Genomic DNA, 26,843 nt, shown 5'->3' with positions numbered 1-26,843 from the left:
TCCTAGACATTTCCACTTCCTAATAACAACTCTTATTTGTTGAAGGTTGCATTCTATGACGGTGCCACGTTGAAAGTCTCTGAGGTCTTCAAGTAAGGCCATTCTACTGCCAAAGTTTGTCTATTGAGATTGCATGGCTGTGTGCTGTCAGCAACTGGTGTGGCTGAAATAGCCGAATCCACTCATTTGAAAGGGGTGTCCACATACTTTTATATTTAGTGTATATTGTCACACCAGATAGGTGCAGTGAAATGTGTAGTTTTACAGGGTAGTAGTACGGCAACAAATTAGTGTTAAGTGGATCAAAACTGGATCAAATTAGGTTAAGTGGATCAAAACTGGATCAAATTAGGTTAAGTGCATATTGACAGACTTTTCACATTGTCGGCTCAGGTATTCAAACCAGCAACCTTTCGGTTTCTGGCCCAATGCTGGGCTCCAGAGTGGCACAGCGGTCTAAGGCACTGCATCTCAGTGCTAGAGGCATCGCTACAGACCATAGTTCGATTCCAGGCTGTATCACCACAGGCCGTGATTGAGAGGCCCATAGGGCAGCGCACAATTGGCCCAGTGTCGTCCTGGTTAGGGTTTGGCTGGGGTAGGCCATCACTGTAAATAAGAATAGGGTTTTAACTGACTTGGCTAGTTAAATAAAGGTTAAATAAAAAATGTATTAAAAAAACACTCTAACTGCCAGACTACCTGGTGATGAACTAGAGCCTATAGGCCCTAATGTAATAACCGCTTACTTATTATATAGCAATATTTCTAATATCCTAATAAAATGAAACCAAATGTATATAAAATATCCCACATATTTATTTAGTCTGAAATATTCTCACATTTTCATTGGATTGATTATAATATTATTGTAGGACCATAGGTATTTTACTTTACAGAAATGTCTTTATCAAGTGATTACGAGTAATCCAATGACTGGTGAAATGTCAAAGGGAAAAGGAATACTGTGTAGTGCCTGCTACAATGTAACAAACAGCCCTAAATGTTGGCTTGCTACAATGTGACATGACATTTAGCCTTTTCTGTGACATCAGTGATTTACTACATGACAGAGGTTTAATATCACACGTCACTTGCACTTTCATGACTGCATATTCTATACAACGATTGGGTATGGTGACAAACTAACATATTTCTGTATAGGAAATCGTTGTTTCTGTACACAGACAAAAAAGCTGTCCCTCAGTCAAAGCCGCTTCACATGTCACTGGGGCGTATTCATTACGCCGAACCTGTTGCTAACCGTTTCTTAAACGGAAGCAAACGGAACGAAACGGGACCTACCTGAATTTGTCTAATAGAAACGGTTGTTTTCGTTTCAAAAATGAAACGTTTTGCAACTGTTTGGACTAATGATTACACACTTTGCTTTGTAGCAAGCTACCCACAATGCAATGCTATGCTAGCTGGTTCCTAGCGGAGTAGCCAGAGAGCAGAAAACAACAACAACAAGGGTGAACGAGGCTCAACAACAGGCTAGCTACTAGCTAGGCCAGCTACATGGGTAGCGACAAAAACGACCAGGATTTATCAAACGCGATGTCCTTATCATCTAGACGTATATGTGAGTGATGTAATTTTAGGTTTGGACGAATCATATGTGCTGTTGCATATCGCTTTGCATTTACATTAATCTAACCCAGCTCGAGAGCAAGCTAATTAGCAATCGACGTCTCTCTATGTTCGAATATTTTCCGGCGGCAGCAGCGGTGCCATGAACAGTGGACTCCCAGCTTCAGCTGCTCCGCTCGGGGGTGTCGGAATTCCCTGCGTCAAGGTGAAGTTCTGCCGATACTACGCAAAGGACAAGACTTGCTTTTATGGGGACGAGTGTCAGTTTTTGCACGAGGAACCGTCCATGGCAAACATGTCTCTTCGTGGTGGAGGAAGCCCTGTCCCTTTATCCATGTCAGGAGGAGCCGTGACGGCAGCGGGGTATCCGCTTAGTGCACCCCCGGCCTGCCCGGTAGGGGTGCCGACCGTCACCAAAAAGAGCGACTCTCTTGGGTCTGCAGGCACGGCTCTGGATGGACAGCTGTTAACCAGTGAGTATGCTTGGTCTGGTAACCCCTGTTCGACACGACAGGGCCTAGCACATCCTCATCGGTGGTTGTTGGTTTTGGGGCGTGTGAGTGGCTTTGTTAAAATTGAGCCCGGGGATTCTTTGAGGCCCCTGCCCCCAAAACGTGTTTTTCAAGCTACACAATCAAGCATACCTAATTAAAGTGTCGGAGCACTAAAGTTTTCATCCAGCGTCGACGCTTGAGCTCCTTCAAATAATGCATTTAGCTAACTGAGACAATTCAGTATTTTGTATTTGACCGCTTCAAGACATGAGTGGGCAAATTCAGACAATCATTGGCTAACTTGTTAACTATCAAACTATGGCTAAACAACTTAGCCTAGTCATAATCAACTCTTGCAAAATCAAAATTTGTGGCAAATTAACGTTTACACAACTCTTGCAATAGCTACGTTAACGCGCTAGTTAATGCATCTAGCTAGTTAATGTGGAATAGTTTGGAAGCGATATATTTTATCATTCTTGTCTTCATGCATGAGGATGGCTAGCTAGCTTACATGCTAACCCAAAACAGCTGCTGCAGTGTTATGAAGTCCCTTTATTTAGTAGCTAGTTAGCATAATTAACTAGCAACATATTGCAACCACCACACAGCTGTATGCGATATAATTGAACTATGCACAATGACACGTTTGATTGCAACGTGGATATTATCATTTTGCACACAAGTTGGCTAGCTAGCTGACTGGATATAGTTTAAGTGTTTACATCTTCTCAAGAAGCTTGCTGATTGGCTACTCATCTGTAACGGACCAGTCCTGCAAATGAAGACAGTCAACATTAGTTAAACGACTTTTGTGCATTACGTGCATTTTGCTTCACACAGCCATTTAATGAATGAGATTCTTGTTGACTCTTTAAGGGAGAAAGTGAGCTGTTCTTTAATTGAGATGTTTTTGACCAGCAACTGGCCAAACAATACATTAGGCTGACAGTCTGTTTGGCATCGCTTGTCTCAGTCTCCATAATGTTTTCCAAACATTGAATAGGACATTTACCAGGACCATCCAGATCTTGTGCCTGTGTAGTAGAAGGGATGTCTGATTCTGAACCCCTCATCCTTGTCCTCTGCAGTCCCTGGTATGGAGGGTGGGACTGATGCTAATCTGACCAACTCCTACTTCAGCAGCAGCTTTATTGGGGTCAACGGCTTCGGGAGCCCCGCAGAGTCTAAATACTCAATGATGCAGGTATGACCAGCCTCCGAATGAAACTATATAGTACTGACTGAACAGATGCACTCAAGTGTTCCGGTACCAGCTTTAGATCTACGGTAAATTAGGAAATATGGGTCAATTACTGAATGATAGTGCTAATGTGGAAAAGGTGTTCTTCTTGTATGTTAATCAGAAAGTCTGGTTCAGTACTGGTCCAAAGACAATTCATTGCGTAGGCCTAGGTACTTGTTTATTTCAATTGTGCTCGTATGTAGGCTATTTAATCTGTCATTTGAACCAGATTTATACACCTAAGCAGAATTCCAAGACAATCAGCCAGTGATGCAGATACTAATGGGAATTATTTTGCTACAGACTAGTACCTTTTAAGAAAATCAGGGTTGTTTGCTTTGCTAGGATATGTTAGCTAACTAAGAGAGTACACTTTTAAGCATCTGTGTTTTGTTTGTGATTGTTTTGTAGAGAATGACCAGCAGCAGCAGCAGTTCTCCCAGTCTCCTTGATGATGGTGAAAAGAACTTTAGCCACAGCGCTCACGGTAAGAAGTTAGAACCCAGCACCTACAGAACACTTTATGTATCAGATCATTGACACTAATAACTGTAGAATTATAATTTAAGTAGTTTCTAACTCTTTGATTGGAACACCCATGACATCACTGACAGATCTATTCCATGGAACCCTGGCAGTTGGACCAGGTCAGAGTTGTGGGTCGATGGAAAACTCTCCGTGGACAACACAGTCTTCATTCCCTCTCCCTCTATGTCCTCTTCCTGATCCAGTTAGTTCTCCTATATCCTCACTCTTCAGTGACTTTGGTGCTCTGAGCATATCACAAAGGAGAAAGGTAAGAGCACCACTATCCTGGGTCCTGGTGCGGTTATCAACCAAGGGTAATAGTTGAATTTTGAGGTGTTTATTGTGTTTTTTTAGGGCCTACTGTGGAAAATAGTTCAACCTAAATCCATCTGTGGTGGTTGGGTTGTGTGTTTTCTCTAGCTAATGTCATCCTGTCTCTGTTGGTTGTTTTATACACTCCCCTACGTATTTATTTGGACAGTGAAGCTAAAACTTCATTTGGCTCTGTACTCGAGCATTTTGGATTTGAGATCAAATGTTCTGAGGCAAGATTACAAAAAGTCACCTTTTTATTTGAGTGTGTTTTCATGTTTTGTTTATATTTAGAAATGGAGGTGTCATAGGTATTTGGAGAAATTTCATTTATAGTGTATTCAATTTTGTCAAGTTTAGTATTTGTTCCCATATTCTTAGCACGCAATGACTACATCAAGCTTGTGACTCTACAAACTTGTTGGATACATTTGCAGTTTGTTTTGGTTATGTTTCGGATTATGTTGTGCCCAATAGAAATAATGTTAAATAATGTATTAAATAATGTATTGTCATTTTGAAGTCACTTTTATTGTAAATAACAATAGAACGTTTCTGAACACTTCTACATTAATGTGGATGCTACCAATATTACAGATAATCATGAATGAATTGTGATTAATGATGAGTGAGAAAGGCATATCATACGCCCGCCAAAAATGCTAACCTCCCTTGGGGAGATGGGGAGAGGTTAGTATGTTTTGGGGGCATGATCTTTGTGCATCTGCAGCTTTCTCGCTCATCATTGTTCACGATTCATGGCAAAATCGATGCCATAACCAATTGCATTACAGCTAAAACCAGCTTTGATCGGTCTTAAATATCCCTAGTTGCATTCACTGAAATTGACATATTTCTCCCACCTCTCCCATCTCAGCGCAAACCAGCTGATTTTTAGACTGGTAAATTGCTGAACCTGGTGCAATAGCTGGAAAATGCCAGTGCGCCAGATTTTACATGATGAAATTGCAAACTAACGTGCGTTTGACAGTTCCACCTCCTTAACGCCAGCTGAAAATAGAGCCCTATAAGTGAATTTATCCAATTAATAGTGACACCTTCAAATGGAGGGACTAGATGCTTTTATTTCTAAACGGTTAAACGGATGTGTATGAAAATACCCTCAAATAAAGTGACATTCTGTACTATCATCCATGGATGCAACTTTCACTGGGGACGTTCTGAAATGTTATTTTTGTCTCCCCGTGTTTTATTATTGAAATGTGATACAAAACGAGGCAATAGTGTGCTTTAGGACCATGCGGACACACGCCTCCGAGGGATTAGGCAGGCTGTTTGGAGTATTTATCCGATGGGATAAAAAAAATTATGTTGTCCCCCCACTTCGAAAACTAAAGTTGCACCCCTGATGTCTACTCATATAAAACATTTGCGCTCAAATCCAAAATGCTGGAGTATAGAGCCAATTTAAAAATTTGAGCTTCACTGTCCAAATAAATACATAGAGAAATGTATGTTTTCCAGTATACGATGAAGCCAAAGCTGCTTACAAGGAAATAAACATTATACTAATACAATCTCTGATGAAGCAGAACAACTTAATCTAATTCTAATATCATGCATCTCTCGCTCTTTCTCTCTCACGCTCCCTCTCGCTCGCTCTCCCAGGCTCCCAACCCTACAGCCAATGAGTTCATCCCTAAGGGGGTTCCCCGCATGGCCACTATGGTCCAGTCCAGTGTTCCAGCCTTCCCCTTGCCCCTCTTCCCCCACCCCAGCCTCAGCAGCTCCACCGCCGCTGCCCTAGCACCCGGTGAGCCATCCACTACAGAAACCACTTCATTCTCTGACTTACAGTGCCTTGCGAAAGTATTCGGCCCCCTTGAACTTTGCGACCTTTTGCCACATTTCAGGCTTCAAACATAAAGATATAAAACTGTATTTTTTTGTGAAGAATCAACAACAAGTGGGACACAATCATGAAGTGGAACAACATTTATTGGATATTTCAAACTTTTTTAACAAATCAAAAACTGAAAAATTGGGTGTGCAAAATTATTCAGCCCCTTTACTTTTAGTGCAGCAAACTCTCTCCAGAAGTTCAGTGAGGATCTCTGAATGATCCAATGTTGACCTAAATGACTAATGATGATAAATACAATCCACCTGTGTGTAATCAAGTCTCCGTATAAATGCACCTGCACTGTGATAGTCTCAGAGGTCCGTTAAAAGTGCAGAGAGCATCATGAAGACCAAGGAACACACTAGGCAGGTCCGAGATACTGTTGTGAAGAAGTTTAAAGCCGGATTTGGATACAAAAAGATTTCCCAAGCTTTAAACATCCCAAGGAGCACTGTGCAAGCGATAATATTGAAATGGAAGGCGTATCAGACCACTGCAAATCTACCAAGACCTGGCCGTCCCTCTAAACTTTCAGCTCATACAAGGAGAAGACTGATCAGAGATGCAGCCAAGAGGCCCATGATCACTCTGGATGAACTGCAGAGATCTACAGCTGAGGTGGGAGACTCTGTCCATAGGACAACAATCAGTTGTATATTGCACAAATCTGGCCTTTATGGAAGAGTGGCAAGAAGAAAGCCATTTCTTAAAGATATCCATAAAAAGTGTTGTTTAAAGTTTGCCACAAGCCACCTGGGAGACACACCAAACATGTGGAAGAAGGTGCTCTGGTCAGATGAAACCAAAATTGAACTTTTTGGCAACAATGCAAAACGTTATGTTTGGCGTAAAAGCAACACAGCTCATCACCCTGAACACACCATCCCCACTGTCAAACATGGTGGTGGCAGCATCATGGTTTGGGCCTGCTTTTCTTCAGCAGGGACAGGGAAGATGGTTAAAATTGATGGGAAGATGGATGGAGCCAAATACAGGACCATTCTGGAAGAAAACCTGATGGAGTCTGCAAAAGACTTGAGACTGGGACGGAGATTTGTCTTCCAACAAGACAATGATCCAAAACATAAAGCAAAATCTACAATGGAATGGTTCAAAAATAAACATATCCAGGTGTTAGAATGGCCAAGTCAAAGTCCAGACCTGAATCCAATCGAGAATCTGTGGAAAGAACTGAAAACTGCTGTTCACAAATGCTCTCCATCCAACCTCACTGAGCTCAAGCTGTTTTGCAAGGAGGAATGGGAAAAAAATTCAGTCTCTCGATGTGCAAAACTGATAGAGACATACCCCAAGCGACTTACAGCTGTAATCGCAGCAAAAGGTGGCGCTACAAAGTATTAACTTAAGGGGGCTGAATAATTTTGCACGCCCAATTTTTCAGTTTTTGATTTGTTAAAAAAGTTTGAAATATCCAATAAATGTTGTTCCACTTCATGATTGTGTCCCACTTGTTGTTGATTCTTCACACAAAAATACAGTTTTATATCTTTATGTTTGAAGCCTGAAATGTGGCAAAAGGTCGCAAAGTTCAAGGGGGCCGAATACTTTCGCAAGGCACTGTAGAACCCACCAACCAAGGGGTTGTATTGCTTTCTGCCCTGCTCTCTTTTTGCACCATATCGTGGATATGTCAGGTTGAGTGAGTTTGCAGAGGTTCTCTAATGATGTTACTTCCCATTGTTCTCCTGGCAAACAGGTGAATGGACTCCATACAATGGAGATGCTCTAGAAAAAACAACAGACAATGTATTATTCAAGTAAATCCCCAGCATGAAGAATTCCACCATAGTCAGTCACCCGTTAGAACAATGATTGGAGCCACCCCAATGAACTCTGTACCTCTGCTTAACCAATGTCCTCTCTGGTATCCCCCCTCTCCACAGGGATGTCTCTTTCTGCAGGGTCCTCCCCCCTCCACTCCCCCAAAATCACCCCCCACACCTCCCCTGCCCCTCGCCGGCGCAGCCACACCCCCAACCCCAACAACCCCAATCCGGCTAACTACATGGTGCCCACCAGTGTGTCTGACCAGGGGGCCCACATCATCCAGAAGGAGACGGTGGGGGGGACCACCTACTTCTACACCGACAACACCCCCGCTCCCATGGCCGGGATGGTACGTTCCATTTAGTTGCCTTTACTGACGGCATTGAAAATAAATTCCTCATTATCATCAGTGGACTGTCAGTAATGATTTCTCCATCAATAGGAAGTACAGTCGTTAAATGTGTTTTTGTGCAGGTGTTTCCTACCTACCACATCTACCCCCACTGCTCCCCACGTGGCCTACATGCAGCCCAAAGCCAACGCTCCGTCCTTCTTCATGGCTGATGAACTCCGACAGGTACCCCCCCTGTCTCTAATTTGTCAGTATCTCTCTCTTCACCCCCCTGGTTCTTCCTGTCTGAAACCAACTTTCTGTTTCCCTTTTGGTCCCTTCTCTTTTTTGCCCTGTCTCCATGTTTGACTCTTTCTCTCTCATCTACCTGGTTCTGTTTGTCTGGCTCTGTTCTAATCCTCCAATCATACTGTGATGTCAGTGTTGATCTCTGATGTCATTTCCTATGGTTCCCTGTAGGAGCTGATAAACAGACATCTAATCACCATGGCTCAGATCGACCAGTCAGAGAACACCGGTAAAGCATTCCTTCCCTGATTGGCTGAATAGAGGTAGTGGAGGGGCTATTATTGGAGTTGTGGTCATTGTGGACAGTTGATATGGGTTCTGACGTTGTGGTCATTGTTGGACAGTTGAAATGTGTTCTGACGGTATGGTTGTGTAGCTTCTGTTGCGGTCGATGTGGAGTTTCCTTGCTGGCTGAAAGTGAGACTCGCAGCTGAGTCGTGTCTCTGTCTGTAGGATTCCTGACGACAGTTTACACACACACACACACACACAAATAGTCACACTGGTTGGTTTATAGAATATTGTCAAGTTGTTCAACTATCAAAACTTAAGATGAAGATGAGTGTCAACTGATGTATTTGATGTAGACATTGTGTGTTGGTGTATATACGCTGTGTACACCCCCCTTTGCCCTCAGAACAGCCTTAATTTGTCAGGGCAGGGACTCTACAAGGTATCAAGCGTTCCACAGGGATGCTGGCCCATGTTGACTCATTGCTTCCCACAGTTGTGTCAAGTTGGCTGGATGTCCTTCGGGTGGTGGACCATTCTTGATACACTTGGGAAACTTGAGCATGAAAAACCCAGCAGCGTTGCAGTTCTTGACACACTCAAACCGGTGCCAGGCACCTAGTACCATACCCTGTTCAATGGCACTTAAATATTTTGTCTTGTCCATTCACCCTCTGAATGACACACATACACAATCCATGTCTCAATTGTCTCAAGCCTTAAAACTCCTTATTTAACCTGTCTCCCCTCCTTCAACTACACTTGTTAAAACAAGTGACATCAATAAGGGATGATAGGTTTCAGCTGATCAGTCTGTCAAGGAAAGAGCAGGTGTTTGTAATGTTTTGTCCACTCCGTGTACGTGTGTTCTCATGATGTGTATCCCTGTCCCAGGTGTTCCCTCTGAGGTGGATAGCTACCACAGCCTGTTTCCCCTGGAGCCTGTCCCCCCTCCCAACCGCCTGCAGAAGACCAGCAACTTCAGCTACATCACTTCCTGCTACAAGGCCGTCAACAGCAAGGACGACCTGCCTTACTGCCTGAGGAGGGTACATGGTGAGACCACACACACACTTTGCCTTCATGTCCTTGGAATTTTAAATGATCAGCCTTGATTGAAAATAAAAGGATTCCTGAGTGGTCATGTTCTCTAAATGTCTTTCCTGTGTGTGTGTCCAGGTTTCAGGCTGGTGAACACCAAGTGTATGATGCTGGTGGACATGTGGAAGAAGATCCAGCACTCCAACTCTGTTACCCTGAGGGAGGTCTTCACCACCAAGGCCTTTGGAGACCACTGTGAGTTGTGTGTGTGTGTGGGGGGGTCTCTAAGTGTGTTTCCATTGGTTTTTGTTTCAGTGTATGTTTGATTCATAACCCCCACACTAACCTCCTGTTTCTCTCAGCGTTGGTGTTTTCCTATGACTTCCATGCGGGGGCAGAGACCATGTTTAGCAGGCACTTCAACGACCCCACTGCCGACTCCTACTTCACCAAGAGGAAGTGGGGTGAGTCTTTTTCCACCTCTTTCATACTGACCCCAACGTACGCCCTCCACCACTCTCATATTGACCCCAACGTACTCCCTCCACCTCTCTCATATTGACCCCAACGTACCCCCTCCACCTCTCTCACACTGACGCCAACGTACCCCCTCCACCTCTCTCACACTGACGCCAACGTACCCCCTCCACCTCTCTCACACTGACGCCAACGTACCCCCTCCACCTCTCTCATACTGAAGCCAACGTACCCCCTCCACCTCTCTCATATTGACCCCAACGTACCCCCTCCACCTCTCTCATACCCGCCCCAACGTACTCCCTCCACTGCTCTCATACTGACCCCAACGTACTCCCTCCACCGCTCTCATACTGACCCCAACGTACCCCCTCCACCTCTCTCACACTGACGCCAACGTACCCCTCCACCGCTCTCACACTGACCCCAACGTACTCCCTCCACCGCTCTCATATTGACCCCAACGTACTCCCTCCACCTCTCTCATATTGACCCCAACGTACTCCCTCCACCGCTCTCATATTGACCCCAACGTACTCCCTCCACCTCTCTCATATTGACCCCAACGTACTCCCTCCACCGCTCTCATATTGACCCCAACGTACTCCCTCCACCTCTCTCATATTGACCCCAAACGTACTCCCTCCACCACTCATATTGACCCCAACGTACTCCCTCCACCAATCTCATATTGACCCCAATGTACTCCACCTCTTTCTCCACCTCTCCACCTCTCATATTGACCCCAACGTGCCCCTCCACCGCTCTCATACTGACCCCAACGTACCCCTCCACCGCTCTCATATTGACCCCAACGTACTCCCTCCACCGCTCTCATACTGACCCCCAATGCATTCCTCCCTCCACCTCTTTCATACTGACCCCAACGTACCCCCTCCACCTCTCTCATACTGACCCCAACGTACCCCCTCCACCGCTCTCATACTGACCCCAACGTACCCCCTCCACCGCTCTCATATTGACCCCAACGTACTCCCTCCACCGCTCTCATACTGACCCCCAATGCATTCCTCCCTCCACCTCTTTCATACTGACCCCAACGTACCCCCTCCACCTCTCTCATACTGACCCCAACGTACCCCCTCCACCGCTCTCATACTGACCCCAACGTACTCCCTCCACCGCTCTCATATTGACCCCAACGTACTCCCTCCACTGCTCTCATACTGACCCCCAATGCATTCCTCCCTCCACCTCTTTCATACTGTCCCCAACGTACTCCCTCCACCGCTCTCATATTGACCCCAACGTACTCCCTCCACCGCTCTCATATTGACCCCAACGTACTCCCTCCACCGCTCTCATATTGACCCCAACGTACTCCCTCCACCGCTCTCATACTGACCCCCAATGCATTCCTCCCTCCACCTCTTTCATACTGACCCCCCAACGTACCCCTCCACCTCTCTCATATTGACCCCAACGTCCCCAACCCCTCCACCGCTCTCATACTGACCCCAACGTACCCCTCCACCGCTCTCATATTGACCCCAACGTACTCCCTCCACCCCCAATGCCTCACCACCACTGACTGGCCCCAATGCATTCCCCCTTCCACCTCTCATGCTGGCCCCAATGCATTCCCCCTTCCACCTCTTTCATACTGACCCCAACGTACCCCCTCCACCTCTCTCATACTGACCCCAAGGTCCCCCCTCCACCTCTTTCATACTGACCCCAATGTACTCCCTCCACGGTGTCTCTGTGAGGTGACCGGTGCTAGCGGTGTCTCTGTGAGGTGACCGGTGCTAGCGGTGTCTCTGTGAGGTGACCGGTGCTAGCGGGGTCTCTGTGAGGTGACCGGTGCTAACGGGGTCTCTGTGAGGTGACCGGTGCTAGCGGGGTCTCTGTGAGGTGACCGGTGCTAGCGGGGTCTCTGTGAGGTGACCGGTGCTAGCGGGGTCTCTGTGAGGTGACCGGTGCTAGCGGGGTCTCTGTGAGGTGACCGGTGCTAGCGGGGTCTCTGTGAGGTGACCGGTGCTAACGGGGTCTCTGTGAGGTGACCGGTGCTAACGGGGTCTCTGTGAGGTGACCGGTGCTAACGGGGTCTCTGTGAGGTGACCGGTGCTAACGATGTCTCTGTGAGGTGACCGGTGCTAGCTGCGTCTCTGTGAGGTGACCGGTGCTAGCTGCATATCTGTGGTTGTGGTAAAGGGGTGTAGGGGGTGGATGTTTGTGGTGCCAGCACTAACAGTTGCTGGTCTGTGTGATAGTAGGGATGTTGTGTGTGTGTGTGGTTGCTGGTGTGCTCATGCTGTAGTTGGGGTGGGTGGGGGGAAGCTGTGGCTGAAACTGATCCTGAGACAGGTGCTATAGCTACTAGGCAAGCCCAGAGGAAGCAGAGCCTCTCAGCCTCTATGACCACCATTGTAATTACTACTCTATATCACACTAACACCTCTCTCAAGTGTTCATTGTGTGTGTGTTGTATGTCTGTGACTACGTGTCTTGACATTTGGTTCCCAAGTGGTGCAGCGGTCTAAGGCACTACATCTTAGTGCTTGAAGCGTCACTACAGACACCCTGGTTCGAATCCAGGCCGTGATTGGGAGTCCCATAGGGTGGTGCACAATTGATCCAGCATTGTACGCGTTTGTCCGGTGTAGGCTGTCATTGTAAATAAGAATTTGTTCTTCTGACTTGCCTAGTTAAATAAACAAAACTGGCCTAGGAAGTCTATCCTTTTTATTTGAGAAGCCTCTATGTGTTTCTAATCGTGTGAGTCTGGTGCCCCCCTGTAGGACAGCACGAGCCCCCACCACCCCGGCAGCATGCTGGTCTGCTTCCTGAGTCTCTGATCTGGGCCTACATCGTACAGCTGAGCTCAGCTCTCAGAACCATCCACACTGCTGGCCTGGCCTGCAGGGTCATGGACCCCAGCAAGATCCTCATCACCGGCAAGACCAGGTAGACACACACACACACCTTGCAGGCGCACACACACACACACATGCACACCTTGCAGGCACACATAATAGTGACCAAGGTTATGGATCCCAGCAAGGTCCATGTTTTCTGATACCAGGTAGAGACACAGATTTTTAATGTGACGCAGTGTGGTCAGAAACTGATAGCTAACCAGTTCAATGTTGCAGCTGCTGTCTCTGTGTTAGTCCTGAATTCCCACCATTTTTGCATTGCTTGATTGTGGGCAAGCTACGTAAAGTTCCCTGCTAGGGAACTGTGTATAAACCATTGTGTCTGCAGCCCCCTGATGCTTATCTGGTGGCTTATTTCCTGTAGAGGAACAGTGAAAGCAGAAGCCCTGTATTAGTCCTGGCTTCCTTTTTTCAGACTGCAGAATGTGGAGAACCCCCCCCCACACACACACACACACACACAGCTCACCATGCCGTTTGTCCCTGCAGGTTACGGGTGAACTGTGTAGGGGTGTTTGATGTCTTAACGTTTGACAACAGTCAGACCAACCATGTGACCCTCATGCCACAGTACCAGGTACAGTAACCTCCCTCTCTGTCAGTCTGGCAGAACACAGCCTAGTTCTGATTCAGATGGACACATGGTTCTGTTCTGTACCCTGTTCGTGTGTGTGTGTGTCAATTTTCCTTCCTGGTATTCCCATTCAAACCGGAAATGTGTATTTTGTCAAGTACTTTAGTGGCCACATTGTATCAGCCATTTTGTTAGCCACAGTTTATATTTTAGCATCTGCCACACAGCTAGTTTGGAGATCAAAATGTGAGATTGAGATTGGACATTGTCTACACTAGCTGCGGCAAGAGGTTGCGTGTAGCCTGTACATGATAGTAAGCAATTCAATGTATAGATGCCATGCAGGTAAGTGATGACATCAGTTGAGTGAATATGGTAGACTGCTGGTGTAGGGATGACTAGTGTTGTGTGAATATGGTAGACTGCTAGTGTAGGGATGACTGGTGTTATGTGAATATGGTAGACTGCTGGTGTAGGGATGACTGGTGTTATGTGAATATGGTAGACTGCTGGTGTAGGGATGACTGGTGTTATGTGAATATGGTAGACTGCTGGTGTAGGGATGACTGGTGTTATGTGAATATGGTAGACTGCTAGTGTAGGGATGACTGGTGTTATGTGAATATGGTAGACTGCTGGTGTAGTGATGACATCAGTTGAGTGAATATGGTAGACTGCTGGTGTAGGGATGACTGGTGTTGTGTGAATATGGTAGACTGCTAGTGTAGGGATGACTGGTGTTATGTGAATATGGTAGACTGCTGGTGTAGGGATGACTGGTGTTATGTGAATATGGTAGACTGCTGGTGTAGGGATGACTGGTGTTATGTGAATATGGTAGACTGCTGGTGTAGGGATGACTGGTGTTATGTGAATATGGTAGACTGCTAGTGTAGGGATGACTGGTGTTATGTGAATATGGTAGACTGCTAGTGTAGGGATGACTGGTGTTATGTGAATATGGTAGACTGCTGGTGTAGGGATGACTGGTGTTATGTGAATATGGTAGATGACTGCTAGTGTAGGGATGACTGGTGTTATGTGAATATGGTAGACTGCTAGTGTAGGGATGACTGGTGTTATGTGAATATGGTAGACTGCTAGTGTAGGGATGACTGGTGTTATGTGAATATGGTAGACTGCTAGTGTAGGGATGACTGGTGTTATGTGAATATGGTAGACTGCTAGTGTAGGGATGACTGGTGTTATGTGAATATGGTAGACTGCTAGTGTAGGGATGACTGGTGTTATGTGAATATGGTAGACTGCTAGTGTAGGGATGACTGGTGTTATGTGAATATGGTAGACTGCTAGTGTAGGGATGACTGGTGTTATGTGAATATGGTAGACTGCTAGTGTAGGGATGACTGGTGTTATGTGAATATGGTAGACTGCTGGTGTAGTGATGACTGGTGTTTATGTAGGGTTTTAAATCCTAGTGTGTGTCTGTTATACTTGGCTTTATGAGATGTTGACCTGATATTCTTTGAAATGGTTGAGTTGGCCCCTCCCTGTAGTGTGTTTTGTTAACCCGTTTCTCATGTGTGTGTGTGTGTGTGTGTGTGTAGCAAGCGGACCTGATATCCCTGGGCAAAGTGGTGTTGGCCCTGGCCTGTAGTGTGTTTTGTTAACCCGTTTCTCGTGTGTGTGTGTGTGCAGCAAGCGGACCTGATATCCCTGGGCAAGGTGGTGTTGGCCCTGGCCTGTAACTCTCTGTCTGGCATTCAGAGAGAGAACCTGCAGAAGGCCATGGAGCTAGTGTCAATCAACTACTCATCAGACCTCAAGAACCTCATCCTGTAAGACACCCACAGACAGAACCTGCACAAGGCTATGAAGCTGGTGTTAATCAACTTCTCACGCATCTGCAACAAACACTCACGTATGGCATCACATGTCCAACTCCAGTCCTCAAGGGCCGAGTGTCTGCAGGTTTTCACTCTTTCTTTCCACTTGATTAATGAATTAAAGGTCACTACTGAGTAAGGAACTCCCCTCACCTGTTTTTTGGTCTTAATTGGACACTAATTGAAAGACGAGAACAAGAGCCTCAGACGTGACCCTCCAGGAATTGAGTTTGATGCTCCTGTGTTGTTAGTTCGGACTGACTGAAGTAATGCTGTCTGTGTTGTAGGTATCTGCTGACAGAGCAGTCAAGGCTGCGAAGCGTCAATGACATCATGCCTATGATCGGAGCTCGCTTCTACACACAGCTGGATGCATCACAGATGAGGAATGATGTCATCGAGGAGGACCTTGCCAAGGTACACACACTGTTGGGTCATGGAGTTCAACAGTAGCTAAGTTTTCATCCAGTTGGTGACAGATTTCATGTGAATATTCTCAAATCTGCATACACACAATATGCTAATTTTCCCACCAGAGATGCTTCCATCAAATTGACTTGTTGATGATAAAATGCTGTGCGTGAGGACTTATTTCAAATAACTTTTGCACTTAAATTCTTGCAAGTTAAATGGATTTCCATCTCATTTTCTACTTTACAGATGGGTTCTGTCATAAATGTTGCGTTTATATAGCAAATGTGCCCACTCTGGTGTTGGTATGTGTGCTCTAGCCAACAGCTGGCAGATACAGTGAAGGTAGACTACCTACATGATGAGATTGTTATGGACAAAAGAGTATTATTCTGTGAAATGGCAGCCAAGCATCGATCATCATGCCACCAGAGTAGGACCCTGGGTATTTATTGGGAAGGAGCATCAAGCCTTCCCCACCATGTGAAGTTAATCTGTAGCCTAATAAACGGAATGGTTTTCTGAGTTGTAGTGGGAGGGCCACACACCATGTCATCGTGTGACTCCAAGTTGACTTCGATATGATGGTTAGTTATTATATCAATATTTGCTCATAAAGGCAATTCCCCTACCATTTCTTGCATAATTAATTTGACTGACGTAGAGAGCCCACCTTGTCAAGCATATTTAGTATTGTCCACATGTTTCCATCAGGCCTTTCGTGACACTCTTTCCCCCGTCATGTACTTTACTCACATACGCATCAAAAGACTGTGTGTGTTTTTGTGACCTCTGCTCTGTAGAAGGCGTGGTGAAGGGAAGGTGGCGAGGGTGAGGAAGGAGAGGGGTGTGGAGATACAGGGTGTGGGCTGTGGTCCCTCTGTCCACTCTACAGCTTCTGCTTTCCTCTTCTGTCCTGCCCCCCTTCAGTTTTGTTTTGGTGCTTGTATCAGGGAAGAGAGGAGTGAGTATGTCCTGTGTGAGCGGTTCTGCTGCCATCTTTAGCATTAAACAGGAAATGCCACCTTTCAGTCTATGAGTTGTCTGTGCGAGAGTCATGTTACTCCCTTGGTGTGGGGTTCCTGTTCAGATGGGTTTCTGGTAGTATTTTTATCCACATTAACCTTCATGCTTTTACACGTACTTCTCCTTCCTTGCATACAACATAGATAAGCACCACTGTGTCGAATTGTGTTAACAACAGGAAATGGTGTGTGTGTGTTCATGCTCTCTGTGGGTTTGCATTGATGGTGACTTATTTAAAGGAACAATCTGCAGTTCAAAATATAAAAAAAGTGGCCACCCCCCCTCTGTTTTGGAAAATAGTTGAATGATAGGACTGGAGAAATGTAATCCCTCTCAAATTCATAGATTTAGCGATGGATGCAAGGACTGACTGTCCGTGAGATCACAATTACTACACTGCTCAAAAAAATAAAGGGAACACTTAAACAAAACAATGTAACTCCAAGTCAATCACACTTCTGTGAAATCAAACTGTCCACTTAGGAAGCAACACTGATTGACAATACATTTCACATGCTGTTGTGCAAATGGAATAGACAACAGGTGGAAATTATAGGCAATTAGCAAGACACCCCCAATAAAGGAGTGGTTCTGCAGGTGGTGACCATAGACCCCTTCACAGTTCCTATGCTTCCTGGCTGATGTTTTGGTCACTTTTGAATGCTGGCGGTGCTTTCACTCTAGTGGTAGCATGAGACGGAGTCTATAACCCACACAAGTGGCTCAGGTAGTGCAGCTCATCCAGGATGGCACATCAATGCGAGCTGTGGCAAGAAGGTTTGCTGTGTCTGTCAGCGTAGTGTCCAGAGCATGGAGGCGCTACCAGGAGACAGGCCAGTACATCAGGAGATGTGGAGGAGGCCGTAGGAGGGCAACAACCCAGCAGCAGGACCGCTACCTCCGCCTTTGTGCAAGGAGGAGCAGGAGGAGCACTGCCAGAGCCCTGCAAAATGACCTCCAGCAGGCCACAAATGTGCATCTGTCTGCTCAAACGGTCAGAAACAGACTCCATGAGGGTGGTATGAGGGCTCGACGTCCACAGATGGGGGTTGTGCTTACAGCCCAACACAGTGCAGGACGTTTGGCATTTGTCAGAGAACACCAAGATTGGCAAATTCGCCAACAGACTCTTCACAGATGAAAGCAGGTTCACACTGAGCACGTGACAGACGTGACAGAGTCTGGAGACGCCGTGGAGAATGTTCTGCTGCCTGCAACATCCTCCAGCATGACCGGTTTGGCGGTGGGTCAGTCATGGTGTGGGGTGGCATTTCTTTGGGGGGCCGCACAGCCCCCCATGTGCTCGCCAGAGGTAGCCTGACTGCCATTAGGTACCGAGATGAGATCCTCGGACCCCTTGTGAGACCATATGCTGGTGCGGTTGGCCCTGGGTTCCTCCTAATGCAAGACAATGCTGGACCTCATGTGGATGGAGTGTGTCAGCAGTTCCTGCAAGAGAAAGGCATTGATGCTATGGACTGGCCCGCCCGTTCCCCAGACCTGAATCCAATTGAGCACATCTGGGACATCATGTCTCGCTCCATCCACCAACGCCACATTGCACCACAGACTGTCCAGGAGTTGGCGGATGCTTTAGTCCAGGTCTGGGAAGAGATCCCTCAGGAGACCATCCGCCACCTCATCAGGAGCATGCCCAGGCGTTGTAGGGAGGTCATACAGGCACGTGGAGGCCACACACACTACTGAGCCTCATTTTGACTTGTTTTAAGGACATTACATCAAAGTTGGATCAGCCTGTAGTGTGGTTTTCCACTTTAATTTTGAGTGTGACTCAATCCAGACCTCCATGGGTTGATCAATTTGATTTCCATTGATAATTTTTGTGTGATTTTGTTGTCAGCACATTCAACTATGTAAAGAAAAAAGTATTTAATAAGAATATTTAATTCATTCAGATCTAGGATGTGTTATTTTAGTGTTCCCTTTATTTTTTGAGCAGTGTATAATAATATTTAGCAGACACTCACCAAAGTGACTTAGTCATGTGTGCATACATTTTACATATGGGTGGTCCCAGGAATCGAACCCACTATCCTGGTGTTACAAATGCCATGCTCTACCAACTGAGCCATAAAGATTTGATCAAATATTGAGGCTATATTTATACTTTATATTCTTCAAGAATCAATGGGTATATACTGTTTAGTTTAAAAGTCCAAAAATGTATTGCAGATGGTCTGTTTAACTCCAGTAAAGTAATATACACTGAGTGTACAAAACAGTAGGAACACCTGCTCTTTCCATGACAGACTGACCAGGTGAATCCAGGTGAAAGCTATGACCCCTTATTGAAGTCACTTGTTAAATCCACTTCAATCGGTGTAGAGGAAGGGGAGGAGATGGGTTAAAGAAGGACTTTTAGACCATGGATTATGCCCTGACAACTTGAGGTTGTTTTGAGGGCAGAAAGGGAGGGTGCATCTTGATATTAGGAATGTTTTGTACTCTGTGTATAAATAATACTACCACCTACAGTTCACACAGACAAACACCTCTTCCAGGTGAAAATAATACATTTTGGACTTAACATCAATGGTTCATTTGACCCGTTGTGTTGTGGTTCTAGGAGTATGATATTTGACGAATCAAGTTGCTTTATATCTGTTGTAGGAGGTCCAGAATGGTCGTCTCTTCCGTCTGTTGGCTAAACTGGGCACCATCAACGAGAGGCCAGAGTAAGTACTGTATCACTCTGAAGTAAATGTTTCACATCGACCAATTGACTCTCCCTTCATTTCACACTTCTACAAGCTCTCTTCACTTGTTGGTGTCTAACTTTGTGTCTCTCTGTGTCTCTCTGTGTGTCTCTGTGTGTCTGTGTGTCTCTCTGTGTGTCTCTCTGTCCCAGGTTTCAGAAGGACCGTACGTGGTCGGAAACGGGAGACCGGTACCTGCTGAAACTGTTCAGAGACCACCTGTTCCACCAGGTGACGGAGTCTGGGACCCCCTGGATAGACCTCAGCCACATCGTCTCCTGCCTCAACAAAGTATGCCGCCTGCTTCTCTTCCTGTGTTTCTCTCTTTCTCCCTCGCTCTATCTTTCTGCCTCTCTCTTCTCTGGGTCATTATCACCCTTCTTTCTGTCTTTTACTCAGTGCTCTTTCTCGTCACCCATCCCTCATCCCTTTTCTCATTCTCTTCTCTCATTTCCCTTTCATTCCCTTCTCCCTTGTGCCTTCTCACACACACACACACACACACACACACACACACACACACCCACTCCACTCACCCTCCCTCTTCTGCACTCACTCTCCACTCACTCACTCACGCTCCTCTCACTCACCCTCCCTCTTCTGCACTCACTCTCCACTCACTCACTCACGCTCCTCTCACTCACCCTCCCTCTTCTGCACTCACTCACGCTCCTCTCACTCACCCTCTCTTCCTCCTCACACCCTCCCTCACTCTCCACTCACTCACCCTCTCTCCTCTCCACCCACCCTCCCTCCTCTGCACTCAGCCTCCCTCACACACACTCTTCTCTCCACTCGCCCTCTGTCCTCTCCTCACTGTCCACTCACCCTCCTCTCACCCTCTTCTCCACTCACCCTCCCTCCTCACTCCTCTTCACTCACGCTCCTCTCTCTCCTCTCACCCTCCCCCACTCCACACACTCTTCTCATCACCATCCGTCCTCTCCACTCACCCTCCGTCCTCTCCTCACTCTCCACTCCTCACTCTCCACTCACCATCTGTCCTCTTCACTCTCCACTCACCCTCCGTCCTCTCCTCACTCTCCACTCACCCTCCGTCCTCTCCTCACTCTCCACTCACCCTCCGTCCTCTCCTCACTCTCCACTCACCCTCCGTCCTCTCATCACTCTCCACTCACCCTCCGTCCTCTTCACTCTTCACTCTCCACTCACCCTCCCCCACTCCACACACTCTTCTCCTCACTCTCCACTCACCCTCCGTCCTCTCCTCACTCTCCACTCACCCTCCGTCCTCTCCTCACTCTCCACTCACCCTCCGTCCTCTCCTCACTCTCCACTCCTCACTCTCCACTCCTCACTCTCCACTCACCCTCCGTCCTCTCCTCACTCTCCACTCACCCTCCGTCCTCTCCTCACTCTCCACTCCTCACTCTCTCCTCACTCTCCACTCTAGCAGTACTTATCTCTCTCTGTCTCTCTCTTCTCTCTGTGTAGCTGGACTACCAGTCTAGCAGTACTTATCGCTTTCTGTCTCCCGTCTCTCTGTGTAGCTGGACTACCAGTCTAGGAGTACTTATCGCTCTCTGTCTCTCTCTTCTCTCTGTGTAGCTGGACTACCAGTCTAGCAGTACTTATCTCTCTCTGTCTCTCTCTTCTCTCTGTGTAGCTGGACCACCAGTCTAGCAGTACTTATCGCTTTCTGTCTCCCGTCTCTCTGTGTAGCTGGACTACCAGTCTAGGAGTACTTATCTCTCTCTTCTCTCTGTGTAGCTGGACTACCAGTCTAGGAGTACTTATCTCTCTCTTCTCTCTGTGTAGCTGGACTACCAGTCTAGGAGTACTTATCTCTCTCTTCTCTCTGTGTAGCTGGACTACCAGTCTAGGAGTACTTATCTCTCTCCCTTCTTTCTGTGTAGCTGGACTACCAGTCTAGCAGTACTTATCTCTCTCTGTCTCTGGTCTCTCTGTGTAGCTGGACTACCAGTCTAGCAGTACTTATTTCTCTCCCGTCTCTCTGTGTAGCTGGACAACCAGTCTAGCAGTACTTATATTTCTCTCTTGTCTCTCTGTGTAGCTGGACTAGCAGTCTAGCAGTACTTATTTCTCTGTGTAGCTAGGCTACCAGTCTAGCAGTACTTATTTATCTGTGTAGCTGGACTACCAGTCTAGCGGTACTTATCTCTCTCTGTCTCTGTGTAGCTGGACTACCAGTCTAGCAGTACTTATCTGTCTCTGTCTCTCCGGTCTCTGTTTAGCTGGACTACCAGTCTAGCAGTACTTATCTCTCTCTCTTCTCTCTGTGTAGCTGGACTACCAGTCTAGGAGTACTTATCTCTCTCTCTTCTCTCTGTGTAGCTGGACTACCAGTCTAGGAGTACTTATCTCTCTCTCTTCTCTCTGTGTAGCTGGACTACCAGTCTAGGAGTACTTATCTCTCTCTTCTCTCTGTGTAGCTGGACTACCAGTCTAGGAGTACTTATCTCTCTCTCTTCTCTCTGTGTAGCTGGACTACCAGTCTAGCAGTACTTATCTCTCTCATCTCTCTGTGTAGCTGGACTACCAGTCTAGCCATACTTATCTCTCTCTGTCTCTGGTCTCTCTGTGTAGCTGGACTAGCAGTCTAGCAGTACTTATTTCTCTGTGTAGCTGGACTACCAGTCTAGCAGTACTTATTTCTCTGTGTAGCTGGACTACTAGTCTAGCAGTACTTATCTCTCTCTCTCCCTTCTTTCTGTGTAGCTGGACTACCAGTCTAGCAGTACTTATTTCTCTGTGTAGCTGGACTACCAGTCTAGCAGTACTTATCTGTCTCTCTCCCTTCTTTCTGTGTAGCTGGACTACCAGTCTAGCAGTACTTATCTCTCTCTGTCTCTGGTCTCTCTGTGTAGCTGGACTACCAGTCTAGCAGTACTTATTTCTCTCCCGTCTCTCTGTGTAGCTGGACAACCAGTCTAGCAGTACTTATATTTCTCTCTTGTCTCTCTGTGTAGCTGGACTAGCAGTCTAGCAGTACTTATTTCTCTGTGTAGCTAGGCTACCAGTCTAGCAGTACTTATTTATCTGTGTAGCTGGACTACCAGTCTAGCGGTACTTATCTCTCTCTGTCTCTGTGTAGCTGGACTACCAGTCTAGCAGTACTTATCTGTCTCTGTCTCTCCGGTCTCTGTTTAGCTGGACTACCAGTCTAGCAGTACTTATCTCTGTTTAGCTGGACTACCAGTCTAGCAGTACTTATTTCTCTCTCTAGTCTCTCTGTGTAGCTGGACTACCAGTCTAGCAGTACTTATTTCTCTCTCTTGTCTCTCTGTGTAGCTGGACTACCAGTCTAGCAGTACTTATTTCTCTCTCTTGTCTCTCTGTGTAGCTGGACAACCAGTCTAGCAGTACTTATTTCTCTCTCTTCTCTCTGTGTAGCTGGACTAGCAGTCTAGCAGAACTTATGTCTCTCCCGTTTCTCTGTGTAGCTGGACTACCAGTCTAGCAGGACTTATCTCTCTCTCTCCCATTTCTCTGTGTAGCTGGACGCGGGCGTGCCTGAGAAGATAAACCTGGTATCTCGTGATGAGAAGAGTGTTCTGGTGGTGACCTACTCAGACCTGAAGCGCTGTTTCGACAGTACCTTCCAGGAGTTGCAGCAGGCGGCTGCCACTGGCCCCCTGTAGCGCCCCTGCCGCCCCCCACACACAGGTAGCGGGGTGGGACTGCCTGAACCCTGAACCTGAAAGCACATTATTGCACTACATCGGAGGACCAGGCGCATAGTGATGGCATCATCAGAGGGGGCGGGACTTGCTGGATCAGTCACATACACTGTCTTAGCAACCAGGGTAATTTTTTTGTTGTTTTCCTAAAAACCCAGCAGCTGCCACTACAAATAGTGGACAGAAACGGAAGCTGTGACGATGACAACAAGGATGATGAACACTGCATTATTTTATTTTAGAACTGGGGAACAAAACGGATACTAAAAAAATAAACCAACCACATGGTATTGAACTTTTTCCTGCTTTTTTTCTGTGGAGGATTCACTATTTGACTTTTAATGAATGTGTAAGTGGCCTACGAGATGCACCTCCAGACAGAGCTGAAGTCACAGACACACACCGACACAGACTGAGAACTGAAATCAGGCTTTCTACTGCGTGTCTCTGCTGGAGACCACACCCCTTCATACCAACACATTAAGAGACGGGACAGACCACTGGATGCTTTCTAAGGGGGTGGTCAAAGAACCCATTCATGAAATGGGCCGGTCCAAGTCAGCCTTAGTTGTTGGTTCCCACTCAAAAGGACAACCCACTGAGTTTTGGAGTAGGCTGTGGGTTGGGATGGGGACTCTGTTGAAACAGACCATTGAGGGGTGTGTTGTGTTTGTTAGAGCAGAGTCAGGCAGGCCAGGCAGCCCCTCCTTTATTGCTCAATGATGGACACTATTGTGGAAAATGTTGTGACACAAATTATGAACTCGGGGGATGGAACTGTTTTGTCAGCTCTGGGGTAGAACCCATGGATTGGGCATAACTAGAGAATGGAGCCAGTTCTGCCTCAATTATTTTCTTTGCTGCCCACCCTCCCTCTTTCTCCCTCCCCTGAAGGGTCCCTCTTTCTCCCTCCTGAAGGGTCCCTCCCTCCGTCTTTCTCCCTCTCCTGAAGGGCCCCTCCCTCCGTCTTTCTCCCTCTCCTGAAGGGTCCCTGGTGACCTCTTCATTTGAGAATACGTTATGCTTTTTGTGATGATTCTTTCTAGCTGGTTCTTCTCACTTTACTCTGCTGTTGTGCAGTGATGCATGATGGGACATGGAAGGGACAGTCTTTCTGCCTCAACACAAATGTTTTTCTGTGGACCAATTTGCGGGGGGGGGGCAAGGAACGGGGCAATGGGGCGAAGTGGATTGTAGGAAGGGGTTTTGAATCATTTTAAGAAAATGTCTTTTTTTTATTTGACCTTTTAAGATCATGTGACACAAAACATGCTGGAGACACCGAGCAGCGATGACCAGGAGTCACCTTTCACCTTTGACCCCTTCCGGAGGTCCCCTGGGTTTTTCCCCCTGAAGTGTGCTCTCATTCACACCCTCTCATGGCTTTAAAAATAATGGATTGGCATAAGAGAGATGATGGAAACTCCAAACCATGCTTATACCAATCCAATGCCTTTGAATTCATAATGGGTAGTGAAGGAGTGTACATCAGGGAGAAGGCTAGAGAATTGGTAAGGGGGGTGGGTGGTGGCTGTTGCACTCAGAAGCAAGGATCTATTCAGAAGGGTGAAACATTCAAAGTGTTTTAGAAATGTATTATATAGATCATACCAAGACTTCTAGTCACATGAGAAGGTCTATTCTATACATCACAGTTCTATGTGCAACATTCAACCCTATTGAATAGACCCTCTGGATGGTTTGGAATTCTCTCAGGACAATGGACAGCTGCAGGGGCCCAATGACTGAATGTGTTTGGCCGTCATTGGTCGCCCTTTATCCAGTCAGATCGGTGTGGGCGGGACTCTTAAGTGCGGGGGGATGCTCCTAAGCACAGATCTAGCATCCAGTCTTACCTGAACTACTAGGGGGGTGACAACATATCTGACCCTATGTCAGTTGTTAGGGGCATCTTCTACCTACTCCATGAGGTGAGCTGTGAGTTGGCTATGTTAGAATCATGTACTGTTTCCTGTGACATGATCAAGACCGAAAGCATATTTGGTGAATGTGGTGCTTAGACCCCTATCTTTAAACCAATCTCTTCCACACACCCATACAACACACAGCCATCACTATCCACACACCCATACAACACACAGCCATCACTATCCACACACCCATACAACACACAGCCATCACTCTCCACACACCCATACAACACACAGCCATCACTATCCACACACCCATACAACACACAGCCATCACTCTCCACACACCCATACAACACACAGCCATCACTATCCACACACCCATACAACACACAGCCATCACTATCCACACACCCATACAACACACAGCCATCACTATCCACACACCCATACAACACACAGCCATCACTATCCACACACCCATAAACACACAGCCATCACTATCCACACACCCATACAACACACAGCCATCACTATCCACACACCCATACAACACACAGCCATCACTATCCACACACCCATACAACACACAGCCATCACTATCCACACATGTCAACGTTTATCATATCACCATGATGACACACACTCCAGTAATACTAGCGCTAGTGATGCGCGGGTCAGCTGTTTGTTCACCCGCACCCTAAACAACCCGACTATATGTGAGTGGAAATCTGAGGGCTACATCCAACCCTAACCCGCTAATATAGAAAATGCTCTGTTCCCTTTTCTCTTGAACATTGATGTTTTTCTTCAACATTTCATCAAGTTATTGAATATTTTGGCCTATTGAACAGTAGAACAGTTGTTTTGCTGAAACAAATGTGAAACAATAGCCTAAATTGACACCTTTTGCAAAACACAATGTGAAACAATAAATGGATATATTTTAGGCCGACTGCCTGTGGGCTAATAGCCTCTACCAGCATATGAATTAAATAAAACATCTATTGAAGTGTGTGGGGGGTGTGTGTGTGTATATATTTATTTTTACTATTTTCTATGGCTTAGAAAATAAATACACTATTACACAAAATAAAGTTTAGAAAACCAAAGTAGCCACTGTCCAGTTGATACTATAACGGCCTACTTTCGTCATTCTTTTGCAGCACTGTTGGGAAATAAAATAGCGCCCTGCTAGGTTAGTTGGCACGCGGAGCCTGCAGTTAGGCCCTGAAGCTTAGGTTTACACACTCATTTTTCTAATTAAAGAAAAACCTCAATGTAGCCTATAGATATGAGTTACACAATTAAACATGTACAATTTTTTTTAAATGACCCCCCCCCCCCCCTTCACTTTATTCCACCTGCCACCCACCCTTCATCCACACAATATTTCAGGACCCTAAAACCCTTGCCCTGCGCATATAACCATGGGGATTGCGGGTTATGAGTCAACCCGTGCATCACTAACTATTGCTGCCTCTCTCCCACACACACACACACACCTCTCCCCCACACACACCTCTCTCACACACACACACACCTCTCTCCCCCACACACACACACACCTCTCCCCCCCACACACCCTCTCCCCCCACACACACACACACACCTCTCTCCC

The 26,843-nt window shown here is 46.5% G+C and overlaps 1 protein-coding gene across 1 annotated transcript; it reads left to right on the top strand.

Annotated features, from left to right (window-relative positions):
• The first annotated feature begins 1,357 nt into the window (after window positions 1-1,357).
• On the top strand, window positions 1,358-26,239 carry pan3 (poly(A) specific ribonuclease subunit PAN3). Its single transcript, XM_029626377.2, is given in 19 exon segments — window positions 1,358-2,066; window positions 3,179-3,294; window positions 3,745-3,820; window positions 3,948-4,129; window positions 5,803-5,947; window positions 7,942-8,174; window positions 8,300-8,325; window positions 8,327-8,402; window positions 8,637-8,694; window positions 9,591-9,752; window positions 9,876-9,992; window positions 10,100-10,201; window positions 12,977-13,142; window positions 13,604-13,691; window positions 15,348-15,487; window positions 15,823-15,952; window positions 19,604-19,668; window positions 19,842-19,980; window positions 23,169-26,239. Coding segments are annotated over 19 exon segments (2,496 nt in total). The 5' UTR covers window positions 1,358-1,735; the 3' UTR covers window positions 23,313-26,239.
• Window positions 26,240-26,843: the final 604 nt, after the last annotated feature.

The sequence above is a fragment of the Oncorhynchus nerka genome, linkage group LG22, assembly GCF_034236695.1.
Source record: "Oncorhynchus nerka isolate Pitt River linkage group LG22, Oner_Uvic_2.0, whole genome shotgun sequence".
Classification (NCBI taxonomy): Eukaryota; Metazoa; Chordata; class Actinopteri; order Salmoniformes; family Salmonidae; genus Oncorhynchus; species Oncorhynchus nerka.
The sequence above is the reverse complement of the archived record's forward strand: the minus strand, read 5'-3'. Positions and strand labels throughout refer to the sequence as shown.